Genomic DNA, 24,000 nt, shown 5'->3' with positions numbered 1-24,000 from the left:
CCACTCTTAATTTTAGCTTTGCCCTGCCCTCTTGGAAAGAATCAGATTTTTTTTCAGCCGATAAATGCTCCACTTTGCTCATTAGCTCGTTGTGCACTGAAAACCGATGTCTGTTGCTGTTGGAAACAACCGTAATGAGAGCAAGTAGAGTGAACCAAACATTTAAAGGTGACGCCTGCAGACCAAAACAAAAGTTTAAAAGAAGATTAAATCCTTACGCAGTCATTTGATTCATTGTTAACGTAAAAAAGATTGAAGTTTTATCATATTTTCTAATAAATGGCGATACGAGGAAAACACATTTCACTTCTGGAGCACCTATGGCTGACAGTACAATATTTCGACTTACTGTTACTCTTTGAACCGTAGGATATACACAAAGCTGTTGGTTGGGTATTTAATCAGACTCACAAATTCTGCACATTAGAAGCACTGCCTTCATACATTGGAGAACTGCACTCTTCGCAGAGAGCTAATTGCTGAATTCTTCATGAAATCCTAGCAACAGAGCTGTTGCCAGCCACTTTTTTTTTTTACCTGCTATGACAAGTGCAGCTTCAAAGCAGAGGATGGCGATAGGGTACACCAGGCAATTCATCTCGAAGTTGATAGAACGAAGGGGTGCCTGGCTCGGCAGCTTCCTGACAGCATGGGGGCACTTTCTAAGTCGGTCACTTTTCCCCCCTTTTGGAAATCTTGTTTTGCTGCTCTGTTGTTTGTCCCTCTTTGTCATTCTCCACTCACATGCCCTCGCCCGTTCTTACTCTTAAAACCTGCCAAGAAACACTGTCTGCTGTTATTTGCCACTACTTTCTCTCCATTGTGGCTCTGTTCCCTTTCACTCCAGGTTGTCAAATCCTCACCTTTGTGGATTTTAAAAATACTCGGCCTCGTGTCAAACCCCGTCTTTCCGAGTTGCTTCCTTGCTCTCATCTTTCTTCTGAGCAGATCCGTGCTGGCGTGCAGATTACATTATGGATCCACTGGTCAGTCAATAGCCTCTTTGCATTAAAGCGAAGACTGTTCCTGCTCATCACCCTGTCATGGACCATCCTGACCTTAATTAGATTACTTTCATTGTCGGCTAATGGGAGAGGCGCTACGCTGTTGAAATAAAGGAAACGACCAAAGCCAAGTAATGCTTCACAGCTGGAGAAAAAGAAACGACAGACTCTCCAGATCAATTTCTCCTTTGACAGGAGGGAGGCCTGCTAGAGTGCTTAACAGTCTGAGTGGATACACAACAACTTTAGTGTTAGTTTTCCTTCCACAGCATCAATAATCTACCAATTGGAACTTTTCAATTTGGATTAACAGTTGGGTGTGAATGAAACTTGGTGACAGGAAGAAAAGGAGGAGTGCTGTGAGGATGGAGTGGGTAAGAAGTCGAGCCCATCACTCCGTGTTGCATCATCAAAAGGTAAATGGAGTGTTTGCCAGATGAACAAGCACTGCAGTGCCGAAGCATCGGCTGTTATGTGATTCAGAAAAAGAGAAGCCAGAGAAACAAAGCAAGGTAGCTAAAGAGAAACACAACGATGTGCTAACAAAGTGACAGATAAGAATAGCAGAACAAAAGAAAGACAAGTACAGGCACCCAGACAAACATGTTGTGGACAGCAAAGGGTGTGAATTGGTATTCCCCCCCCCCCCCCCCCCATTTCAATCCTATCTCTGCTTGCTTTTGGGAGGTAGCCTATATAGACTATCATTGAGGTGGCAGCGATAAGACTTCAATCGCAGACGAATCTCCAAAAAGAAAAGCTAGGCAGAGACGTAGAGGGAGGACGGTAAATAATTACATTTGAGGCAACACGCAACATTGAACAGAGAACACACAGAAAAGACAGATTAAGCAGCTGCAAACAGGTCAAAGTCTTAATCACGTTCCCATCAGTGAACTGGCTTACATTCGCAGATACTGGCTGTCACTCAAACTCGCTCAAGGCTTTAAACCGCTCAGACACAACAAACACATTTGGAGCCGGGATTAGAAAATTAAATCTGATGAACATTTGAACAAGCCGTGAGAGAAATCTTGGTGTGCACAAGTGTAGGTAGAAAGGAAGTTGCTGTCGTCTCTGTTTCGAGAGACACTTTGACTCTGGTCTCGGCTGTTTTGTTAACTCAACTCGGCACCGCGGGATACCTGTACAAAAACCTATAGTGACCTGCCAGATGATCCGAGACACTTTCTCAGCTACTGCACTCCTGCTTTTGTTTCACAGTTCGTTGGTGTACTGATTAGTCCACAGCACAAGGCCCATGCTAAACAACCGGTATTGTGCCACATAAACGGACATCTGCAGGACAGACTCGCATAAATGCAGACCTTTCAAGAACTCGATGCTGACTTACACATACATACATTTAGCTCTGTTAAACCTTAAATACCTTTACTATTGCCCCTCAGGTCATTCGCAGCGAGAAAATTTACAATGGGCTGTGCAAAAAGAAGGAAGTCTACAACCTGTGTCTGTGACAGACAGGAACAAACATGGATGTAATTGGGTGAACACTCAAAATGGAAATTGTTGATTTTTGGACATATTTGGACAACCAAACATTCCACTTTCTCTGAAACAGTGCCTACAGATAACAATTATACTGTATGCTCAAACAAATGACACATAAAAGTGATATGTTGTAATTATTGTCATATTCTAAATATATAAAAAGACAGATCAGTCACATTGAAATGGTAACGACACCCAAACACTTATCACATCTTCAGATCCATAAAACTAAAATCAGAGGATCCAGATTAGGTGCCAATGATTAAATCTTTTTAGGGAGTGAAGAGTGACACCTACCTTATCTTAATTTCTGACATCCAAGGTCTGGCGTTCTCTTTGCTTTTGAAGTGTGTGGTGTCACGATGCCAACATTTAAAGAGCTCTCTGAGACGTTCTAAAAAAGTGTTTGAGTCTGACAAATGATTTAAAAAGATATTCAAATGAATATAAATACTTGACTCCACTGAGAGGGAAACCATAGCCGAGTGGTATAGATTTTCAATGACTGCAAATTTGTCTGAGACTGCACAACATTTTAAAATATAACCCCAATATTTCGTCACAGGATCTCAAAGTAACTATTTAACTGTTGCTCGCAAAGTTCATGCATCTTCAATCAGAAAGAAATTGAACAATTATGACCTGGATGAGAGGCCTGCCAGGAAAGTATTTGTTTTTCCAAAAAGAACATTAAAGCAAATGTACAGTTTGTCAATGAACAAACGGGCAAAGACCAGGCCTCTTGGAATAATGTGCTCTTGACATCAATCAATGATAAAGCTGTTTCACACATTAACAGTTGACATGTCTGGTGCAGACAAAAAACAGCTTTTCAATAGAAGAACCTCTCACCAACTGTGAAGCATGGGTGTGAGGTTACTTTGTTTCCTCAGGGACTGGGCAGCATGTCGTCACTGACTCAACAATGAAGTCAGCATCATATCAAAGAGTGCTTGAAGAATAGGTGATACCGTGTGTTTGAAAGTTCAAGCTGAACCAGAAGTAGACCTTTCAACAGCGTAATGATCCAGAGGACACAAGCCAATCCACCAACACATGGTTAAAAAAGAAAAATTGGGAGGGTTACGGAATGGCCTAGTCAACGCTTGGATTTGAATCAATGGAAAAGTTGCCGGGGGATTTGAAATGGGCAGTACGTGCAAGAAAACCCCTAAAACATCTTTCAACTGAAGGCATGTTGCATGGAAAACGGGTCAAAAATGTCAGCAAACCGACATCAGAGTCTGGTGAACAATTTAAAACACCAAGTTATTTTTGCTAAAGGGAGCGATAGTAGCTTCTGATGCCAAAAGTGTAGTTACTTTTTTCACAGAAGAGTATTACAACTATTGATATTTTGGTTTAATAAATGACTGAAAAAGTACATTCTCCTAGTGAAGTTGTTCAAGTGTGTCACCTTTATCTGTAGTTACTGTTTCGAAGAGAACAAAATGTTTCCTTGTCCAAATAAGTCCAAAAAAATCAACAATTTCCCTGGAATGTACCTATTTTCCTGTACATCTCCCGTTGGGTATGTGTGCACTGTTTATTTGTAAAAAGCCTTAATGACATTAATTATGACTTAAGAGAAATATAAATGCTTTACTTTGCATTAATAAACTGAATTACAAAAGAAAAAGGGAGGGAGGGAGGGAGGGGGAGAGCGAGAGGGGGAGAGGGAGAGGGAGAGAGAAAAAGGAGGAATTCAGCACAAATGAAAAAGGAACGGAATAGATGGCAAGACAAGACGGCAGCCAGCCAAAGAGAGCAAGAGAGCACAACAGCATGAGAGAGTGTATCTCACACTTTTTACCCCTTGACAAAGGAACAGAATTAGGCCCACCTCATGAAAGAGCCAAGCCTCTCTCTGCTTTGGCTCTCTCTGCTTCAGAAAACAAGACCACCTAACAAACAACAACACAGTGCATCAACCCATCATGTAAGATGCCAGCCAGGCACGTTTGAAGGTTCGTTGGCTGTGTATGTTATTCAAGGCTCATCAGCGTATGGAGATACGGCGGAACAAAGCACGGGGTGACGCTTTGAAGATCTGACAAGAGTCTGACTCGCCCACAGAGAAAGGGGTAACAAACGTGGAGAGAGGTAAAGGATGGGGAAATAAATGCGGAGGAAAAGGTGGAGGAAGGTAGACATGGGAGAACTTTCTTATAAGGGACACCGAGAAAAGCGAAGGCCAAGATAGGCTGGATCAATTTTTTTAAATTATTTTTTTTAAAGAGGTCAAGAGAGTCAGTGATTTACACATCACTCTGAGCACAGCTAGTCACAAGGGATGGTTAGCATGTAAACACGCATTCTACATGTTCCATTTGTAACATGCTCTCTTTAATAACCTGTTTTGTTGGTAAAAGTCAGAGGGTCTTACCGGATCTAATATCAGTCAAACTTCCAATTTTCAGCTAAGACTGATCTTCTTTTGAAATGCATACACATTTGCCAGCTTTTTAATATGTTGACTTTGACTTCAAGGTCATTTCGGAGGCCAAACTGCAGTTTACAGTACTGCTGCATTGTAGCGCAGAGAAACGCAGGAGTCAGAGTCCAACCTCTCGCGTGCCTCTCAGCACTTAACTTGTGGATCCTAATTGTATCTCCGTGAACACAGTGGGTCCAGGGTGCGCGAGTTACTCCACAGACCGTTGTGGTTTCCGCTTAGTAGCTCTGTTTTGAATGGCTTCAAAGAGAGCCTGATGGGCCGAAACACAGCACAGAGAAACCAAACACACGGCGTGAATACGTGGGATGCACGGACGAGCTCACATTAAAGAGGAAGCACGCGGCAGTGCGCGGATCCCGCAGTGTTTGGTGACAGCATGGGGTCAAAATTCCTCGAATACACATGTTTTCTATGTACTGCAATTGTAGTGCCGATTTGAAATACAACTCAAAAAGAAGGACGACGCTGCAAAAATACTTATGAAAAACAATTGATTGTTTTCTCATGTAGGAAAAAAAAATCCCAAACTCTCAGCAGGAGATTGAAGCATTTCCAGGCTGTTTTTGTATGGAAAAATTAAAAAAATAAAAAAAAATCCAATGGAGATTTTTTTTTTTGGTTCTTTACACCTGACGTGCATTAAAACCTCAAATGTATTAGATTTTTGGCATCTCTTATTATATAGTGGCCAATATCATCAGTGATTCTGCTGTCAGCTATCTAATGCAAAAAAAAAAAGAATCAGCAGGGAAAACACTTTTAGCAGGTCACACTTTCTTCAGTAGTTCAAACACTTTTGACAATTAAATTAAATTTGACAATCTTCATTTTTCTTCCGACCACTCAGGTTGTCTGTTCTTTGTCTCTTGAGGAGTGTGTTTATGCTGTCAGAAGAATTAAGTGCGAGACTAAAATAAAACATTCATCAGCGTAAATGTGGCACAACATGAACGCACAGAGCAGGAGGGCTCTGGAGACAAGACACACACAAACGCACACGCACGCACACGCGCGCACGCACGCACACGCACACGCACGCACACGCACACACACACACACACACACACACACGTCATGCTCTCTCACAAACCTACCGTACGTACGCATATACACTCCAATCATGACTCTTAGCCACAAAGTGTTGATAAATAAAGTCATAAGTACATTTAAACACAAACTGAGAGTAAAGTTTACATCTAAACGAAAGCAGAGCACATAGAGGGAAGCGAAGCGAGCGGGGAAGAAGGGGGCACAGGGCCGAAGGAGGAGCTCAATGGCCAGAGACATGTGAAAAGAAAGACTGTCTCGAGGGGACCCAGGGTTGATTCCCTGCGACCCGTGGTGATGAACCGCCGAGTAAACATGAGTCACGCCAGCTACAAAAGGTGCCAGTCTGCACTGTGGAGAGCTGCACTTTCAGTAGACGGGCCACGAAAAGAGACGACTGATCCTCACTTCAAAAGCATATCACACAAAAGATTAGATGGTTTTTTTTTAAAGTGAAAAGGAGAAAGAAAGGTAGAGATGCTACTCACCGATGTACTCGAAGACGTAGACGACGAAGAACGGCGTGACCAGGTCATTGATGCCTTGTACGTAGCCGCTGGCTGGATGGCGGATGGCCCAGATGAACAGAATCCGCTCGAAGATCTTGAGCACACAAGCATGCACACAAAGACAAACTGTCAAAAATAATAGCCAGCAGATATTTGCAGGAAATTAGTCAATTTAAAACGACATGAAAGTGAAAAGCAATGACTCTCCGGAAATGTTTAGTATGAAATGACTTTTGGAAATTAACCATTTGCAATTTATGATCCACTAATAATGAAGTAAAACCATTAACAGTTACTCTCCGACTGCCATTCGTGGCATCAAATTACAAAATGGGAGACGATACAACGGGTTAGAATTACAGATTTCAATCATAAAAGCTTACATTTCAGAAAGTCGGTGAAAGCAGTGTGGAAAAAGTAGGAGCGGGAATCATATCCACTGAAGCCATGCTAAGCTGGTGAAGCACAACACAGCTGAACCGGCGCAGCCGCCGCTGCAACACCGCAGATTTGGACGTGACATTTCAATTTGATTAGAACATTTTTATTACTTTGATATTTTGCTTTTGATATTTGATGAATATGGAGCCTGAGCTTTGAATTGTAAATAGCACCACTGAAGGAAGACTAGGAAGCTGTTGACCATGAGCAGTGCTGTAGCTCAGGGTTGTTTTAATGAGTGGGGCTGGTTCGTCTTTATCGTGATGCGCACGATCCGGAAAATGCACTCAGCTATCCTCCTACTCCCGTTGGTCACGCGCAATGAAGGATTACCACGTGTCAACAAGCGCCATATTTTAGCGGCCGATATTGGTCTATCACAAATATAACGCTATAGGCCGTATGTTTTTTTTTTTGTTTTTTTTTACAGAACACGATGCAGTGAAGAATATTGGGTTAATTCAGAAATTGTTCAATTTCTATTTTCAATTCATAGTTATTTATAAATTCACTGGTTCAATGCACCGATATCATTTTATACAAGAACGTTTATTGTTCAAGTGTAAAACGGGCTGCCTTTGTTACATATCTTTGTCGCAAGCATGTACAGTAGCAACCAGATTTTGGTTGATATATGGATATCGGAATTTGTTTTAACTTCTTACGTTCGGTATCAGTATCAGCCCCTATTATCCAGTATCGGTCAGGCTCTAGTGCCAACAAGGACAAGTACAAATACAAAAAAGACTGCGAGGCAGGAAGCATGAATTAAACAACGTAGGATGAAAATAATCTTAAAACATTTACTTTGAAAATGTTTTATGGGGAAGGAAATACATTTAAAAAAAAAAAAGGTTTGTTCGAACTTGAGAATACAGTGTTTTGGAAGGGAAACAGACTGTATATGTTGGTTTCCAAGAAAGCTCTATAAAGCACCTTCAACGGTATATATTAAAAGCGTATTTTCCTTGAGTTGAATGTTACATTATTCGCCTCGAAAAACTGCAGTTTAAACTCTAGGTGCAAGTTCTGTTTATCCATTTATGTTTGTGCCTGTACAATATCCTGTTTTATTCCACTGCAACATCCCTTGTAGTTAGTCTGTAATATCTGAATTAGTCTCACGTTTAGTTGTCCTGATATTTATTGCATTATTGTACCAAAGGAGATCTGTAAATCTGTATAATACAGAAAATGTCTGTTGATATGTTTTAGTTAGGTTAGGACTGTTTGCTGAAATGAAAAATGATAAAAGATGAACTGAGGACCTGTGCCAAGATTATAAAAATGGATGGGTTGTATCTGAATTTGAGATGAAACATTTTCTCACCTCGCTCTTTAGTTCCTCAGCTTCATATTTCTTTTGTGCACAAAAAAGGGCCTCTCTTCCTTCCTCATTTAGTTTCTCTGCGTCCCCCCCCCCCCCCTCCCGAGTCAGACTCCTCCTCCATCTCCCGACTTCTCAACTTGTGTTGTTTTTTTTTTGCCAGGCAAACACTTCCATCTTCGTTATGGGCGGCTGTTTAATGCCGTCAGCCCCAGTGAATTAGAGGAGGCTTGATGTTCAGCTTGTTTAGTTTTTTTTCCCAAAACGCACACGCACCTTGATGTACCCCACCCATCAAGCACGTTCTTATTTTCGGGGGATAAGTCATGTTTCTGTCACTTTCTAAATAACCTCATAGCTCATTGTTTTATGGACTATAACATGGCCACGGTAATGTCGGGTTTTTTTTTTTTTGGAAGCGCAGACTCCCATTTTTTATTTAAAGTAATTCCATCAATGTTGAGACAGTAGCAGAGATTGGTGCGATGCAACTCTCTCTGGCTTTTCTCCTGCACTTTCTCCTCCACCCTCCTATACCTGCCTCCACACTTCACACCTCCCTCTTTCCTTATCAAAGCCGCATCCATCAAACAGTGAGAGGCGCTGGTGATAGCAGGAGGAGTGGGTAATGGGACTTCTTTTCATGCAACCTCAAAATCTGACATGCATATTTCACGTTGGCGCGCGCGCGCACACACGTTTTACTGTGGAGACAAAGAGTCCCACCTCAGCATGTTTCTATGGGAACGCAGAGACATCAAATTCTAACCAAATATTGTCTTCAGGTTGAACAGAAGTTCTCTACAAAGTCCTAAAAAGACAGAATTTTCTTCATCCAAACTCTGCTGATCTCACATTAGCTCATAGAATTAATTCTTCTGATAAAGTAGTGCATCTCTAGGACAGCAAATCAGTGTCTCCTGTATTAAAAAAGGTATGACTCCACTCCAGATAATATCTAAGTGTCTCAAGAGGTAAAAAGGAAATTGTTACATGAAATGGTGTCAGAAAACTCCTTATTGATGTCTCCCACACAAGCCCATTTTCAAAAGATCATGAGCTCAATCTCTCAAATATCCAATAAATTAATCAGCAGCAACATTAAATTGCTACTATGCGCTCGCTGCCCGGGAGTTATTCGTTTGAAAATCCTGCAGTAAAAAGCTTATAATTAAAGAAGATTTTTGCTACACAGCAGACACTGATCTGTTGATAAATCCTGCTCCTTCAGCCCGTAATCGGAATTTGGAGGCAAAAGTAAATGTTTTCTTTTCACGTCGGGATCTTGTAATTGCTGATTATCAATATCTCCCGAAGACCAAATTGTTCTCCAAAACAAGAAAAACTCAGACGCTTGGATGCCACTTAGGAAATCACTGTAGAATTGCTTCAATTTCCCACTTTCCCTGAAATGGAACAGACTGTTGACTGCTTTCCATCTTGACTAAATCTCTGAAGCCTCATGGGGGAGGAGGAGGAGGGGAGGCGCCGAGACAAACAAGTGAATGAAATGAAGTAGAAGGGATTTTCAGGTGGCACATAACCATATTAAAAAAAAAAAAAAAAAAAAAAAAGGCAGGAAGGGTGGGCTTTTGGTGTGTGTTGCATACCAAACTATAGAAGGACTGCATGAATATTTCAGTGCTCGCCGGTGGCTTTTATTTTGCTCAGTGAGAGGAGAGAGCTGGTGTGTGGGGATGAGAGAGGGAAAGATGGGGCTTCTGGCAAAGGGGAAAAGGTAGTCAGGGGGAAAATATAAATATTACATACAGTAGTAGTGCATATTATAGATAAGATGGCAGATAAGAGGCATCTCGCCTCCTCCTTCCTCCTTCTCCGATCTCACCTCCCTACTTGCCTCCCTTGTTACGGTCCAAAGTTGCATCTTCTACAAAACAGGGCCAATGGGAGGTGGCCTCACCGGGGGCGCTGTGTGTATGAATGAAAGCCCTTGTGCATGTGTTCGCTGTTGAATACCAGCGCGCCTCCTCATTTCCCTGTCTCGTATGCATTCATTAGTGTGCATGCTTTTTTTTTCCAGAGTGTGTAACGTACGTGCGTGCGTGCTCGCACCTGCTCGTAGGTGTAGACACGCCGAGCAGCCCAGAGCCCCGGCCACCTCATTAGCCTGCACCTCATTATGCGATTTTTCTATCTCTGTTTTCGGTTCTGTGCTTCTCAGGCCAGTGGTTCTATGTATGACAGGCCCTCCCAAAAGCACTGTAATAATAAGATAAGCTTAACCCCATATAAATGAATAGAATCTGGTTAATTTCTGTGTTAAGCTGCTTTGGGATGCTGCACTGATAGTCCCTCAGACCTGCTGAGCCAACTTCTTCCACACATCCTCGAGTACTTTTATTAGAGCTGAAATCTAAGTGGCCACATTTACATTTTAAGTTTCATTTAAGTAATACTGTAATGACTTAATATTGAAGGATTGCCGTAACGTATGCAGCGCCGTATGCATTATTAATGTGCCCGACTGCCACTGATAGTTATTGTTTTATCAAACATAATACTTCAGAGGGTTTTAAGATAATTACTTCTCGTATCTCCAACAAGGCAGTGACCAACTGTAACAGGAAACACTTTGTTCAGCAGCACAAACAGAGCAGAACAAAGAGACGTGATGGAAAATTTGGGGGCATCTGATGCCATGCATGACTGCAGAAAAGTCTTTCGTACGAGTTCTGGGTATGAGTTTCTGTGCGTGTGTTGTGCGCGTGAGCGCGTGTAGCCATGCCAGATCATGCAGTGAGCCGATGCGAGGGTTTTCCCATTTCAAACTTCAAGGCAGGCAGAAAAGATGTAAAACTCGGGGAGTTTTACATCTAAACTAAGCTTTTTGAGCCAATTTATGTGATTTAATGGACCATGATTTCATATATGCTATATTCTGTTTAAGAGTGTCCCACAATATCAGCCCCAGTGTTAGTGTTACTAAATCTGCCTGAGAGGAGAAGAAGAAGGGGACAACCCTGCTAAGTGAGGTGGTGTGTGTGCAGCAGAAGGGGTCTCACCTCTTGGACAGAAGCTTGTTGAAAGAGAGGAATAAGAGGATTAGTTCTCGGTATGTCAATGTGAATCTGCAGAGAGAGAAAGAGAGAGAGAAAAAAAACAAAAAAGACAAACACTGAAGCAACGGGCAGGTTAGCACAGATCTGGCCTTCGTAGGCGGTGACAGAAACAGAGAGCGAGAGCAACAGTTAGTGGATTGGTGTCCTTGATTGAAGTCAGACGGGTTTTTCCGGTGGTCTGAAATGGACAGCAGCGGTGGTCTTGAATGCGTGCGTGCATGCGTGTGTCTGAGCATGTTGAAGTGTATCTGCGATAACGTGTGATTGCCAGTATGATTGTGTGAGTTTTGCATGTGCGAGACCACGTTTACACCATTTCAGAGTTTGTACCCCCACAGACCAACGACGGGACAGGCGGACAGATTCGTCAGAAGGGAGGCCAGACGGGTGCAGGGCAGCAGCTGGAGCCAAGCCAACTGAAATAGCCCAGACTGTTTGTAAAGAGTGTGTGGCTTGTTACTGACAGGGACTGGGGATTGAGCTGTATCGGCAGTCCTGTCCACTCCGTACAACCTTACCTCTGTCACCTTTGGCTGCAGCACCAAAGACTCAGGACTCATCCTAGGAATGTCTATGTGGATCTGACAGCGACATGGGAGAGAAGTGCGTTAGACAGTCACGCACACATTCACACTCACAAGTACCACCGTATGCAATGTAATGCATTTAAATCTGTTTTTGAGCAGCTGTAGGATCTCCTTGAGAAAGGAGCACATTGAAACTTAAAGGGAAATTCTGTTTTTTTTTTTTCAACCTGGCTCATTTCGTATTCTCTCAAAAACGATACCGATGGAATTAGCGGCGGGTACTTAAACTCGTCTGGGCTGCATTCAGGGAATCGATGTTTAGTGTACATTGGCGTGGCGGTTTCTTTAATACCTGAATGCCGTATGTTTACAGTGTGTTGCTTTCATCTGTTTTCCCGTCAAACCCACCGAAAGACAGGAGTCGAATCAAGCTATCAGCTTGCTTGATGTGCAGGTGCGCACGACGCGTGGTTGAGATTTGGGGGATGTGCAGGTCAGCTCTATTGTGAGCCTTTGTGGCATACGGCTACCCACTACACCCTGCTCTGCGTACTTCCACACTTCACTATGGTTTGCCAAAACTTTGCCTCCAAAAATGTGATAAAACCATTATACACCAAGGGTCTGTATTTCTGCCCCCCCCCCCCCCCCCCTAACGGTAATACCACTAATTATGAAAAATCCAGTTCACGTACACTTAAAAAGGACTTCACAGTGAAGTATGAGACATCTCGTGTCCAGCAGCTCAACTTTAGAAATGAAATATATAGGAGTAGAAGTCATTAAAAAGGTAATTGAAAATTTTGTGGAAAACCGTATGCGTCACAAATCATTATTCAAAGTGGAGTATTTTATATACATCCTAAAACATGTCAGGAGGGGATCTTTAAAAAAAAAAAAATTAAAAAAAAGACCAAAGCTAGACTTTACTTAGATTTTACTTTCTGTTGGGAACCAACAAAACAGCAACAGTACTTTCAAAAAACCCTGCAGAGCAATCTGGGACTTCTACAGTGGCTACATCCATATGCTTATGTATACACACAAACACACAAGCTGTTTGTGCGAGTTATCAACAACATAAACAAATATATAAAAGAGACAGATGGACAGACACGAGAAGAGATGCAAACTGTGGAAACAGATGGATAGTCAGAATGGATGATGGACCATCCCATATGAACAAAGATACAAGGACAAACACAAGACACAAAGCAACACACATCTACAAACCTAAATGTATAGACAAAACACACACGCAAAAGAAAAATTACTAAAATAAAATACAAACCCTCTGTCAAGCACAATTTCAGTTCCAAGACAACATGTGTACAAAAACACATAATCAAGCACACGTCACAAAAACAAACAAAAATAAGAATCGCTAGAAACCATTGCGTACGCTGGAACAAGCAGAATCTGGCAGAAAAGGAGGCTTCGAGACATCATCCAAAATATCATCAAAACAAAGAATGCCAGCTTTCTGGCACAGAGAACAGGAGATCAATGGGAAATTGGATGGAATATGAGAAATGTGTGTTTTTGCTATCGATGGCCCACTTTGATGTCCCTTATCGGCTAGAAATGAACGGGAAGAAGTCGAGTGTTAAAATGAAATGAAAGAGTGTGTGTGGGGGGAGAGAGAGAGAGAGAGAGTAAGGAGGATAAACAGAGAGAGAGAGAGAGAGAGAGAGAGAGAGAGAGAGAGAGAGAGAAAGTAAATTATATTTTCAAAGCTGAAGAGAAATGTTCATTTAAGCAGCTCTCTGAAGCTGAATGCCTCTACTCTGAGGCCACGCTCCCTTCATGTCGACAGACAGACAGACAGACAGACAGACAGACAGACACACACACACACACACACACACACACACACACACCTTGGCGTCGTGGATTTCTGCTGAGGCAATATATTAGCAACAGGAGGTTGTCATAAAAATTCAAAAGGGGACCCTTTTGTCGTCCGCCTTTCATTCTGTCCGTCAATTTCTGGGATTCAAACATTTAACACACAAGTAAATTGCCCCGTGAATGTGTGTGAGCATATACCTGTCTGTACGTGTCTTGATGGTTTTCGTCATTGCGGGAGTCGTAGTATTGCTGGATGAAGCCAAAATATTCTTGTCTCTTCCGCTGTAGGACGCTTTCTCTCCTTTCTGCATTGGCTGGCAGGTAACCCTGAGAGAGAGAGAGAGAGAGAGAGAGAGACAAAGGGACAGATGGACAAACAGAAAGCAGATGAAACAGAGAGGAAGACAGAAAAAATAAATAAAGAAGGAAGACAGGAAGAAAGAAAAAGTGGGGAAAAGATTTAATTAGAGAAATTTGAATTTAAAAAAAACCCTCCTTTTTAATTTGAAGTCCATTTAACCAGTTTTAGTTTTGGTATACCGTGTTTTAAATCATTCTGTACCAGAACATTTTCTGGTTATCTTCTTTAGTTATAAAGAACTGGAATCAAATAAATAGTTTTGAATCTTAATTAAAGCAGTGAGAGTTTAGTTTCCAAGTCTTTGTTGAATAAAAAAATGTTCTGATAGTTGTTAGCGTTTGAAAAAAATAAATGGAAACCACTTTTAGGTTTGTTCACAAAATATGAAGTTACAGCCAGAAGCTGGTTTGCGTAGCTTTGCTTAAAGAAAGGTTACCAGGCTGCCTTCCAACACCTCTCCAGCTCAGACCTTAACATGTTAAAACTCATCATTTGAATTTGTGTAAAAATGAAAGCGCCTTCCTGACATTAATTCAAGCACTATAACTGATCTCGGTTTATCAAAATTACATATTTGGAAGATTTGGTTCAAGGAAAAAAGCCCCATAATGCCTTAAAGTGTCCTTTGCATTCATTCCGTTCACACAGATCTACAAATAGTCCCCACCTCTATCTCCACCCCTCCATCACTTGCCTTCAGCTCCAGCTAGCTGCTAAATAATGTGACTTTTTGGGATCGCTCCCGTAGGTATGTGATGTATGAATCCGAGGCTGGAGCTTCATGACTCCTGCGATCATATTCTCATCTGGCTCTGAAAGACAGCCAGTAGGCGTTACCTCCCAAAATGTTGAACTGTGTTTTCATAAATCCTGCAAAAACACGGATCTTCCTATTATCAGATTAAGATGGCAAAATATGTATTAAAATGAGTTTTATTTGTACTAAATGTACTTTGTCGTTCGCCTGAATTTATAAAATTGCACGTAGTTCCACGCATTTCAACAGTGTCCGCATTGAACTGTAAACATTTGTTTGTATCGTCACCGGTATAAGCCCAAATAAAAAAGTAACTGGTGAGGTTTGCTTCCAAACAGACACACCTGTGTCGGTGGAACATACAAGCACACAAGACATGCTTGTCAGCTCCACATGGGACTCATTAATTCAGCTCTGCTGATATTCAGGAGGGCTGTCCTTTTAGTGTTTGAAACCACATGCTGTTTTATGTTGCCTGTCTCTCTCCTATATATATCTCTGTGTCAGTGCCATATAATGAGCCTTTTATTTTGAAACTTTTTCTGAAACCTTGTCTTGAGTTCGTTAGCCAAGTTCAATAACAAACCAAACTTCAGCGCCTGGGATTACAGAGTGTGTAAACGACACACTTCACTTTGAGAGGAAAAACTTTCTGCAGTTTGAACAAATGCTTTCCGTCTCTGCAGGGAGCTACCTTTCTATGCGTGTGCGTCAGTCGGTATTGGAGCGTGCATTTGTAAAAGAGTGTATCGCCATTGTGCGGTCAGGCTTATGCAATGCAAAGAAAGTCAACTCCAAACTGAACAACAAATACAATGTCTATTTAAAAGCAAGAGCTGGGACAAGGGCTTCTAAAATATTCACAAAGTTAAAATGAAAAACTGAACTCAAACATGACTGCGGGGGCTGAAAACTGTATTAAAAGCTGGTTTGTGTGGCTGTTAAACCTACAAAGGCTCCTTTTTTTTTTTGGTATTATTTCAAACACGATAGTTATGAAGGCACCATTTTTTGCTAAATGTCCCTCTGAGGAACATCTGCCTGTTATATGACAGCTGAGCCATCTCCATGGCAACTATGTAAAGCCCATCCACTGGTGAGGACTGTGCAATGCAGGTAAAAAAAAAGCTCTGCAAAACAACATAGTAACTCGACCTTGAGGTCCCACATGTTTCAAAGTTCCACACTTTACACATAAGATAAGAGGCTCAGGTTCCAACCTGAGCCTCTTATCTTATTTTGTTACATACGTTGTTCTTACATGTCGGGACTAAAACATCCCGCTTGAATCTTACAAAGAAAAGATCCTTGTCCATTTTTTTTTTTTTTGGAGCAAACAGATGCTCTCCTCGTCAGTCTGTCCGTCTGTCTGTCTCTTGCATGTATTTGTCATTGTTTTCAATTAAAACGGGAGTATCTTTTGGAGGACCCATTTGGCTGCTGTTCAGACACATCTGAGAGCAACTTTGCTCTGGACCCATCTGAGAGCTGCTCTGTTTTGGACCGGCTTTCGTGAAATTGCAATCAAACTAAACTAATTTACCTGCTTCAACATGGACTCAGAGAACCCTTACAGGCTTTAAAAGGGCTGATGTTCCCAGTGTGATTGTTATCTATGCGCATTTCTGTCTCCGGTTTGACTCCGCTGTCTGTTGTTTTTGGAGGTGGGCTGCCATTTACACCAGCGAGCATACGGAAAAACACACAAACTATAAATGTTGGGCAACTGTCTCGAGACCAGTCAATAAGAGTAGAAACAAATAGTTTGTCTGTTATTGTTTTGGTTTTGGTGTTGTTGTTTTTTTTGTTTTTTGTATCCCTTTTTCCCCAGACAAAGCCCTCAAGAGAAGTCCGGAGAGTCTGGAGGATTATTTGTTGCACACAACAACTTTGTTTGCAGACACATCAACACTCAAGCAGTGTATAAACCTGGTTAATAACACATACAAACACCGGGAACAGCTCAGGGCTGTTATTTGTAAAGGAAAAAACAAACATACGCAGATACCAGGATTTTGCTTACCATCATAACACGTAGGCACAAGGGTTTTCACAGCGCCTAAACCAAATGAACGGGACACAGGGTGTGTGTGTGTGTGTGTGTGTGTGTGTGTGTGTGTGTGTGTGTGTGTGTGTGTGTGTGTGTGTGTGTGTGTGTGAGAGGAAGAGAGATTGTGTGATGGTGAGGCGGACCACCTGACATTGGACCAGAGTATGGATTTAGCACGATATCTGTATGAACGTAGCAGCACAGCGTGTTTACCGTTTAAACTGTTTGTCAGGAAATAAATGCTTCAGCTGTTTAACTCCCCGGAAAAGTTATCATGTCCATGTTGGCACCTGCTGATCACAGTGAAGGGAGTCAGCCCACGACGTTAGCGCCTACGGGTTCGCCTGAGCTGTCCGGGCTCAATTAAGGTGAACCTACTTGAAGCTGGACCAGCTATTTTGATCTTAATAACAACGTCAGTCGATGTCTGCCTGCTGAGTTCAGCATATTTTGTGACATTTATTAAAACCAGACAACCTCGCAAACCTGCTGCAGAGGAGAGGAGGAATGAAGGATACTCGCTGTCTATGTTCTTTATTCTCTCAAAAGTTCACTCAGTATTTTGATGTCAGGAATATCAGTGAGATATTGTGGAGTTTACGGTGACTTTGCTCTTGTAAATTTTACCGTGGCTGCTGTAGAAACATAAAAATAATAACAAATTCTAATCCTGCGCTGAATCTATTTTTTCTTTTTTAAAGAAATACAAAAATATATTCTTCAGTAATGAAAAAGACCAACATTTTGATAAAGAACCAGAAAAATAAGGATATGGATGAGAATAAAATACAATTTTTTTAATTTACCAAACCCATCCCTTCAGCTGGCTGCTTGTTACAGCCTGTCTATGGGAGGATTAAAAACTCATAATTCAAATCCATCAACTCTAGGTCTTGTTATGTGAATAGTATATGTATTACATATACATTACATTTCTCAAATAAATACTGTCAAGATGAAAGTCCAAAATTATGAGAAAATGCATAGATTAAATTCAAACAGCTTCCCATCACATTGCCGCAGCAACTGAATCTCTCAGAAACACCAGGATTCTTCTCATGTGTTTGTTGTCACATGTAAACACACAAATATCACATCACATTCTTCATTCTCTGTCAGCACATCCATCATTGAAAGCATTTTCCAACATTCTCTTTTTCTGTTGTCACTCACTCACAAAAACAAAAGCACAATTGTAACTCGATTCAAAACCAAAACACTGAGCTGTGTGTGTGTGTGTGTGGGGGGGGGGGGGGGGGGGGGTCCTCACTCATCCACACCTCCTCTCCCATCTACCAGAGCGTTGCCTCAAAGTCGGCTTTTTTTTGTTGTTTCGTTTTGTTTTGTTTTCAGTCGCTTTCTGCCAAAATGTGCACGTGTCACGTATTGAAACGGCTCCGTATGCAAACACGCACAACACATGCATACAAAGACAAAACAGGCCAGCGACAAAGCACTGTGATGGGTGCACTCTGCCAAATGACAGTGTGTGTGTGAGTGTGTGTGTGTGTGTTGAAGGTTAATGGACAGTTTAGTGGAGGTCAATCACACTGCTGCTGCGTTACTGCTCAATAGGACAACGGGGCACGCACGCACGCACGCACGCACGCACGCACACACGCGCGCACACACACACACACACACACACACACACACACACACACACACACACACACACACACACACACACACACACACACACACACACACACACAGGGCCACTATAAAGAGGACACAAACAGCCATACACTTCACCACGGTTTAAGTTTACAGTATTACAAATGAATAACTAATGAGATGATCTCGGCAGACTGGAATATTTCAATGCGTCTCCGTGTTACGAGTCTCCGGGTTCTCGGATAATCGAGGACGTGTGCATGTTTTAAGAAGAAGTAAGAGCCGCCATAAAAATGCTTTAGAGGGTGTTCCTGTTGCAAACAGTGACGCACAGTAATGTGCATCAAGCCGGGAGAAGCAATCATTTTCAAGTTGCGTTGCTTGATCGACACCAGCACCCGTGCTACGCACATTTTTAAGAGCACCGGTACGTCCGCATTGGCAAATCCACCAAGGACGTGAAACTTGGGGAAACGGAAAGAAGTCACGGGCAGCCAAATTCAGCAAATTCGGTCTTGGAAAGTGAAGTCCTGCCCCTTTCGAAACATGACCGACACCCACAACTTCATTGCTGTGGGCTTTCTGAAGCTTTTAAAGGGTCTTTGTTGCCGATTTCACACCAATTATGACGTAGGTGAGCTCTTCGCTCAAGTCTGTGCTGAAATCAAATCGCGAGTGCAGACGTAGCAATGGTCACAAAAACATGTGTAACAGGTGCTGATGTTGCTCATGGCATATAACTTGAACTACTTACTCACAAAAGTTATTGCTTCCACCTGCTCTCTCCTCATTACCCGAGTGAAAAAATTATTTATTTAATTTACGGAAACTGAAGCAGAAATGCGTGTCCTGCCAGTGGTGCAAAAAGTGGCGGTGAAGCGCTTCACCCTGCGCCTGTTAATCAGCCTACAGAAACCTCGTCGCTTTATTCTTCCTTGCATCAATCTAAATTCCCTCTCATCCTCCACTTCAGTAAACTCTCTGTAAAAGCAGGGCAAATATGCTTGGGGAATCCATTTGGGGAATTTAAAAGAATTTTTTTTGTGTGTGTGTGTGGGTCTTTTCACTAAATTGATTCCCACTCAGCAGGAACTTGTTCTCCTGGAAACAAATTGTCCCATTGAGGGCACAGCAGAAGTTCTCAACAAACAAAACTTTTACTTCCTGTGTCTAAATGCACTCGGCTGTGAGTCTCTACATATCAATTCAATTTTTACCCCAACATCTTGTGAGCCGAGTTTCACAGCACCGTTCGTGGAGTTCGGAAACACCCACATGAGAATCAATTTCACAGGGTGACTCATCGCCGCTCGACTACAGCTATTCACTGTTTTTATGACTGGGGCTTCACTATTTCACAGATCCAAATTTAATCTCTCATATTTTTTTAATGCCATACTCATGTCAGGTAAAGGGTTTCAATATTAATACCCATTCAAAACTTTAGTAATTCAGTATTTTTACGCATTATAATCTGACCTCAGTGCCATCTCGAGAGGCTGGTGTCGAAATAATTCAGATGTATATTTTTACAACCAAAATTAGCATGACATTCAGATGCAGAACAGCAGGAAATAGGGATACTTAAAAAACAACTCGCAAAAGAGAGTCCTGGGACATTTCGGAGTCAAGTGTTTAGTGGACTTTGAGAGGATCTGCAGCCTCAAAAGCCCAATTATTATCGTGTTAAGAATTGGGACAAGACTGAACTGTTTTAGAGAGTTGCAGGTAAAAGTTGCAGCACTGAACTGGGACGTCTCGGCTCGACTCAAGCCGGCTGACGGTGTTGCCTGCGACTCAGTTCGCAAAGACACAAGTGGGCAGTTTTAAAGGTAACATATGACATGATAGTTTTACGTCAGTGTTTTTGGGGGATTATTAGAGGAGACTCCAATTCTTCTAAATGATGAAACTGCTGCGGAAACAGAAGAGAGGAATCGACAAAACGAGAGATCTCCCGTCTGAAGTTCGTGGCAAAAATTTGCATAAGCCCCTTCGGTCTTGCCACGAGGCACCCAAAGGCTGCTCCAAATTTTCGACCCTATCATATTTTTTCATGTTTTTCCATCACTGCTAAAAAATGACTAACACATTATTATTATTATTATTATTACTATCATCATCATCATTCGTGTTTTTAAGACGGTACAAATAATATCCAGCCTGAAAAGCCAGCAGTTAACACAGAAATACAGAGATTTGCTGTATGTGGAGTTGTTTTGGTGGAAACATGCAGGTTTCTGGAAAATTGAGAGTATTTGCAATTTTTAAATGATCTTGGTCTTTAGTGCACTAATTGTGTGGAAATGTCTTTACTCTCATTCTGTTGCAGAAGGCTTTGGTGTCATAATACAGTGACATCCATTCTTCACTTTGAACAATAAACCTTTGTCATAATCCAGAAGAGGAGCAGATACCACGCAGTGAGCAGCACTGCTTTTTTTTTTTTTTTTTTTTTTTTTTTTTTTAAATCAACTTCACTAAATTGGAGGGCAACACATTTTTAACAGTTTGAGTAGACCAAATGCAAAGAGTGTATTTCCCCGCAGATTTACAAATCAAAGACAAACATACACAAAGGCCACATCTTACATTTCCTGGTCCTCAGTCTGTTTACAAAAAGCAATTTACTCAAGCCTTAGCATAGTTCATATAAAGAGTGTATCAGCACTCAGTGAAATGGTACAAATTAAAAAAAAAGGTACAAATTAAAAATGGTACAGAACGTTGAGGTGTGGCGGCCTCTAAGATAACGCGTACCGAGGAAGGTTCATCATCAGTCTGCTTCAAATATAAAGAATGGCGTTGTTCTCTATTGTCAGGCCATATAATTATGTGCACTGTTGTACGGTAACATTTTAACATAACGATCTCTAAATCTGTCCCTGCTGCATCTCATATACCCCTTTAGCCTTATCAATATTTCCACAGCCGGTTAGTTTTCTCCTCTCCCGCCACTTCACATTTAACAGCCGCACTCCATTAACGAATGTACATATTGCCACAGGCTGACATTCGTTCACAAAGCAGGAAAGCCATTTCATTTCTTCCTTTCTCCTTCAGGCCCGGACACCAAGTGCTCTTTAAACAAATGAAATAGGACGGTATTATTTCTGAAATAATAGGAAGTCTAACCGGATGTGTCTGTGTAGCCGCGGGCAACCTGTGGAGCCTCCTGCAAGTCGCGAGAGGAGGAAGAGAGAGCGCGCTGTCCGCGGAGCCTAAAAACTGCTCTCACTCGTCGCCTGGTCTCAAGGTTTCGTTAGTCTGCTTTTTCATTTCCACGCTGGCTAATAACAGCGAGGAGAGTTACGGATGATTTCTTGAGATGCGTTGGTAAATGCGGGCCGTTGGGGGAGAATTACCGAGCTCTGACCGCTGTGGGAAAACTTGTTTCTCATCGGGTAAAGAGGAGTGTGGCTCAAGCAAGCTGGAGGGGAGAGAGAGGGGAAAAGAAAAAAAAAAAACAAAAAAAATCAAATAAGTCGGTGCACGCTGGCGAGCAGGAGAAGGGCACAAGGGACGCCACTGGAGTGAAGTTTTATTAGGTGCCTCTGCCAAGTTTATGGAATACAGCGTGCGTGCGTGCGTGTGTGTGTGTGTGTGTGTGTGTGTGTGTGTGTGTGTGTGTGTGTGTGTGCGTGCGTGCGCGTGCGTGCGACAGAGAATAGATTTTTGGAGCCTGATCCCTCCTATCTATTCCTCCACTGGATCGTACCACATGCAGGACAGAGGAGGCAGTCAAGTGTTATGACACTTCAGCAGATATGAGTGCTTTCAACACTGTGCCCCAATTTTCGCTTTAATTCAACCCCTCGGATTTAACCCTGAGATAATTCGCGAGGCTCTGAGATCTAGAAAGCCCTTGAACACCGCGCGAGGTGGAGCCGAGATAACCTCAGATATGGATCCTAAGTTTGCACATTCAGAGCAATCTCTACATATCTATTAACAGGAAGAAAATGCCCTCACGGAATGCAGGATCTGTACACCATCATGTTGCATTGAATGTGGTTATCATGTTGGGAGAGAAAAACACAAACTTATTTTCAACAGATGAGACAAAAACCTGACCATGTCTGATTTCGCGATAAAAACGAGCACGACATGCATCAAACAAAGCGTCGCATCGTCTCTCCTCCCTGTAGTATCTGCGGAGTGTTTTCTTTAACTAGAAGTGTGTTGATTAGCTCGCTGCTATTGTTCCCTGTAGTTACAGGCATTGTAACATCGCGTGGTATCAGGAGCTACAGAATTTTGCATTATACGTACTTGCATGTTTCAGTTAGAGCAGTTACAGCTGTCAAACCGTTCCTGTTAGATTAAGTGTGACAGAAGCTGATGCACTTGTGGAGAAGGGATCATTCTTATATTTATCTTTCTGTGTTTAAGAGGATCCAACAACTGTTGTTTTTTCTTTTCCGCGTATTATCTTTTTTCCTTTTTTGTTTTCTTTACTATTTACTCCCCACCCCCGCCCCCCTTTCATATTTTCAGTTTTTTGAGGGGTCCCTTTCTCCCTTGCCCTCCACACATTTCCCACCCGGGCTGGCTGCGTCTTGTTTTCATCCCGGGGAAGCAGAGGAAGTCCAACCATCATTTATACAGACCATAGGGCAGCTCTGTGCTTTCCAAAGTCAAAGTTCACTGCAGTGTTTACTTTATATACATAGTAAATACTATATATATATATATATATATATATATATATATATATATAAATACACACTGTGGCTACCCATACTGCAGGCACACATTCAGTATGAAAACACACAAAGATGCACAACTGAGCACAAACACGAACAAACCATTAATGGGATGTTATCTATGGTACATTAACTAACACCCAGACACAGACACAGACAGACAGACACCCAGACACACACACACACACACACACACACACACACACACACACACACACACAGGTAGCGAAAGTACTAAGGTCCTCCTCCCCTCCCCTGAGCCTGACTTCACTGCAGCCAACGCCTCTGTGACTTCATACGGTGTTATGAGCCTTCACTTCAGTTGAGTACTAAACAAAGCAGATGTTAATGCTCAAAGCGCCCAGTCGGTAACCTCCCACCACCAAAAAAAAGCCAAACAGGCACAGGTACATCTACACACACCTTTAATGACATCTTTTCTGCGGCACATTAGCTATTGTGCGGTAATTAATGGGAGAGTCATGGTGTTCAAAGAGCCAGTCTTCTCTCTGCAGACGCCGAGCTGTACACCACAACAATGGTTTAATGAGTAAACACACCGTGTGTCTCATGAATAAATTATTTGTGCCTCGCAATTAATTTTCCCTATTGAAGTTTGGAAAAAAAAAACACACAAAAAAACAGGACTGTTACCAGTCTTCATAAATCAAAGAGGGGGGGCGGGTGGGGGGCAAGAACACGACAGCACCTCTGAGTGAGTGTGTGTGTGTGTGTGTGTGTGTGTGTGTGTGT

General features: G+C 42.1%; 1 protein-coding gene across 2 annotated transcripts in view; it reads right to left on the bottom strand.

Moving 5' to 3' along the window:
* Positions 1-24,000, bottom strand: part of tbc1d22a (TBC1 domain family, member 22a) — a 120,167-nt gene that overhangs the window by 70,842 nt on the left and 25,325 nt on the right. Inside the window, exons 7-9 of one of the 2 annotated variants that reach the window (XM_069164779.1) lie at positions 13,955-14,083; positions 11,897-11,959; positions 6,510-6,624 (exon numbers count right to left, since the gene is read on the bottom strand). In XM_069164779.1, the coding sequence (XP_069020880.1) occupies positions 6,510-6,624; positions 11,897-11,959; positions 13,955-14,083 (307 nt within the window). Of the gene's footprint in view, positions 1-6,509; positions 6,625-11,321; positions 11,388-11,896; positions 11,960-13,954; positions 14,084-24,000 lie in introns of both variants that reach the window. The other variant, XM_069164778.1, reaches the window with a different exon arrangement.

This window comes from Embiotoca jacksoni, unplaced genomic scaffold (assembly GCF_022577435.1).
Source record: "Embiotoca jacksoni isolate LCO1_2020_lvr unplaced genomic scaffold, fEmbJac1.0.p SCAF_32, whole genome shotgun sequence".
NCBI lineage: Eukaryota > Metazoa > Chordata > Actinopteri > Embiotocidae > Embiotoca > Embiotoca jacksoni.
Note: the sequence above shows the minus strand (reverse complement) of the source record. Positions and strands in the feature narration are given on the sequence as shown.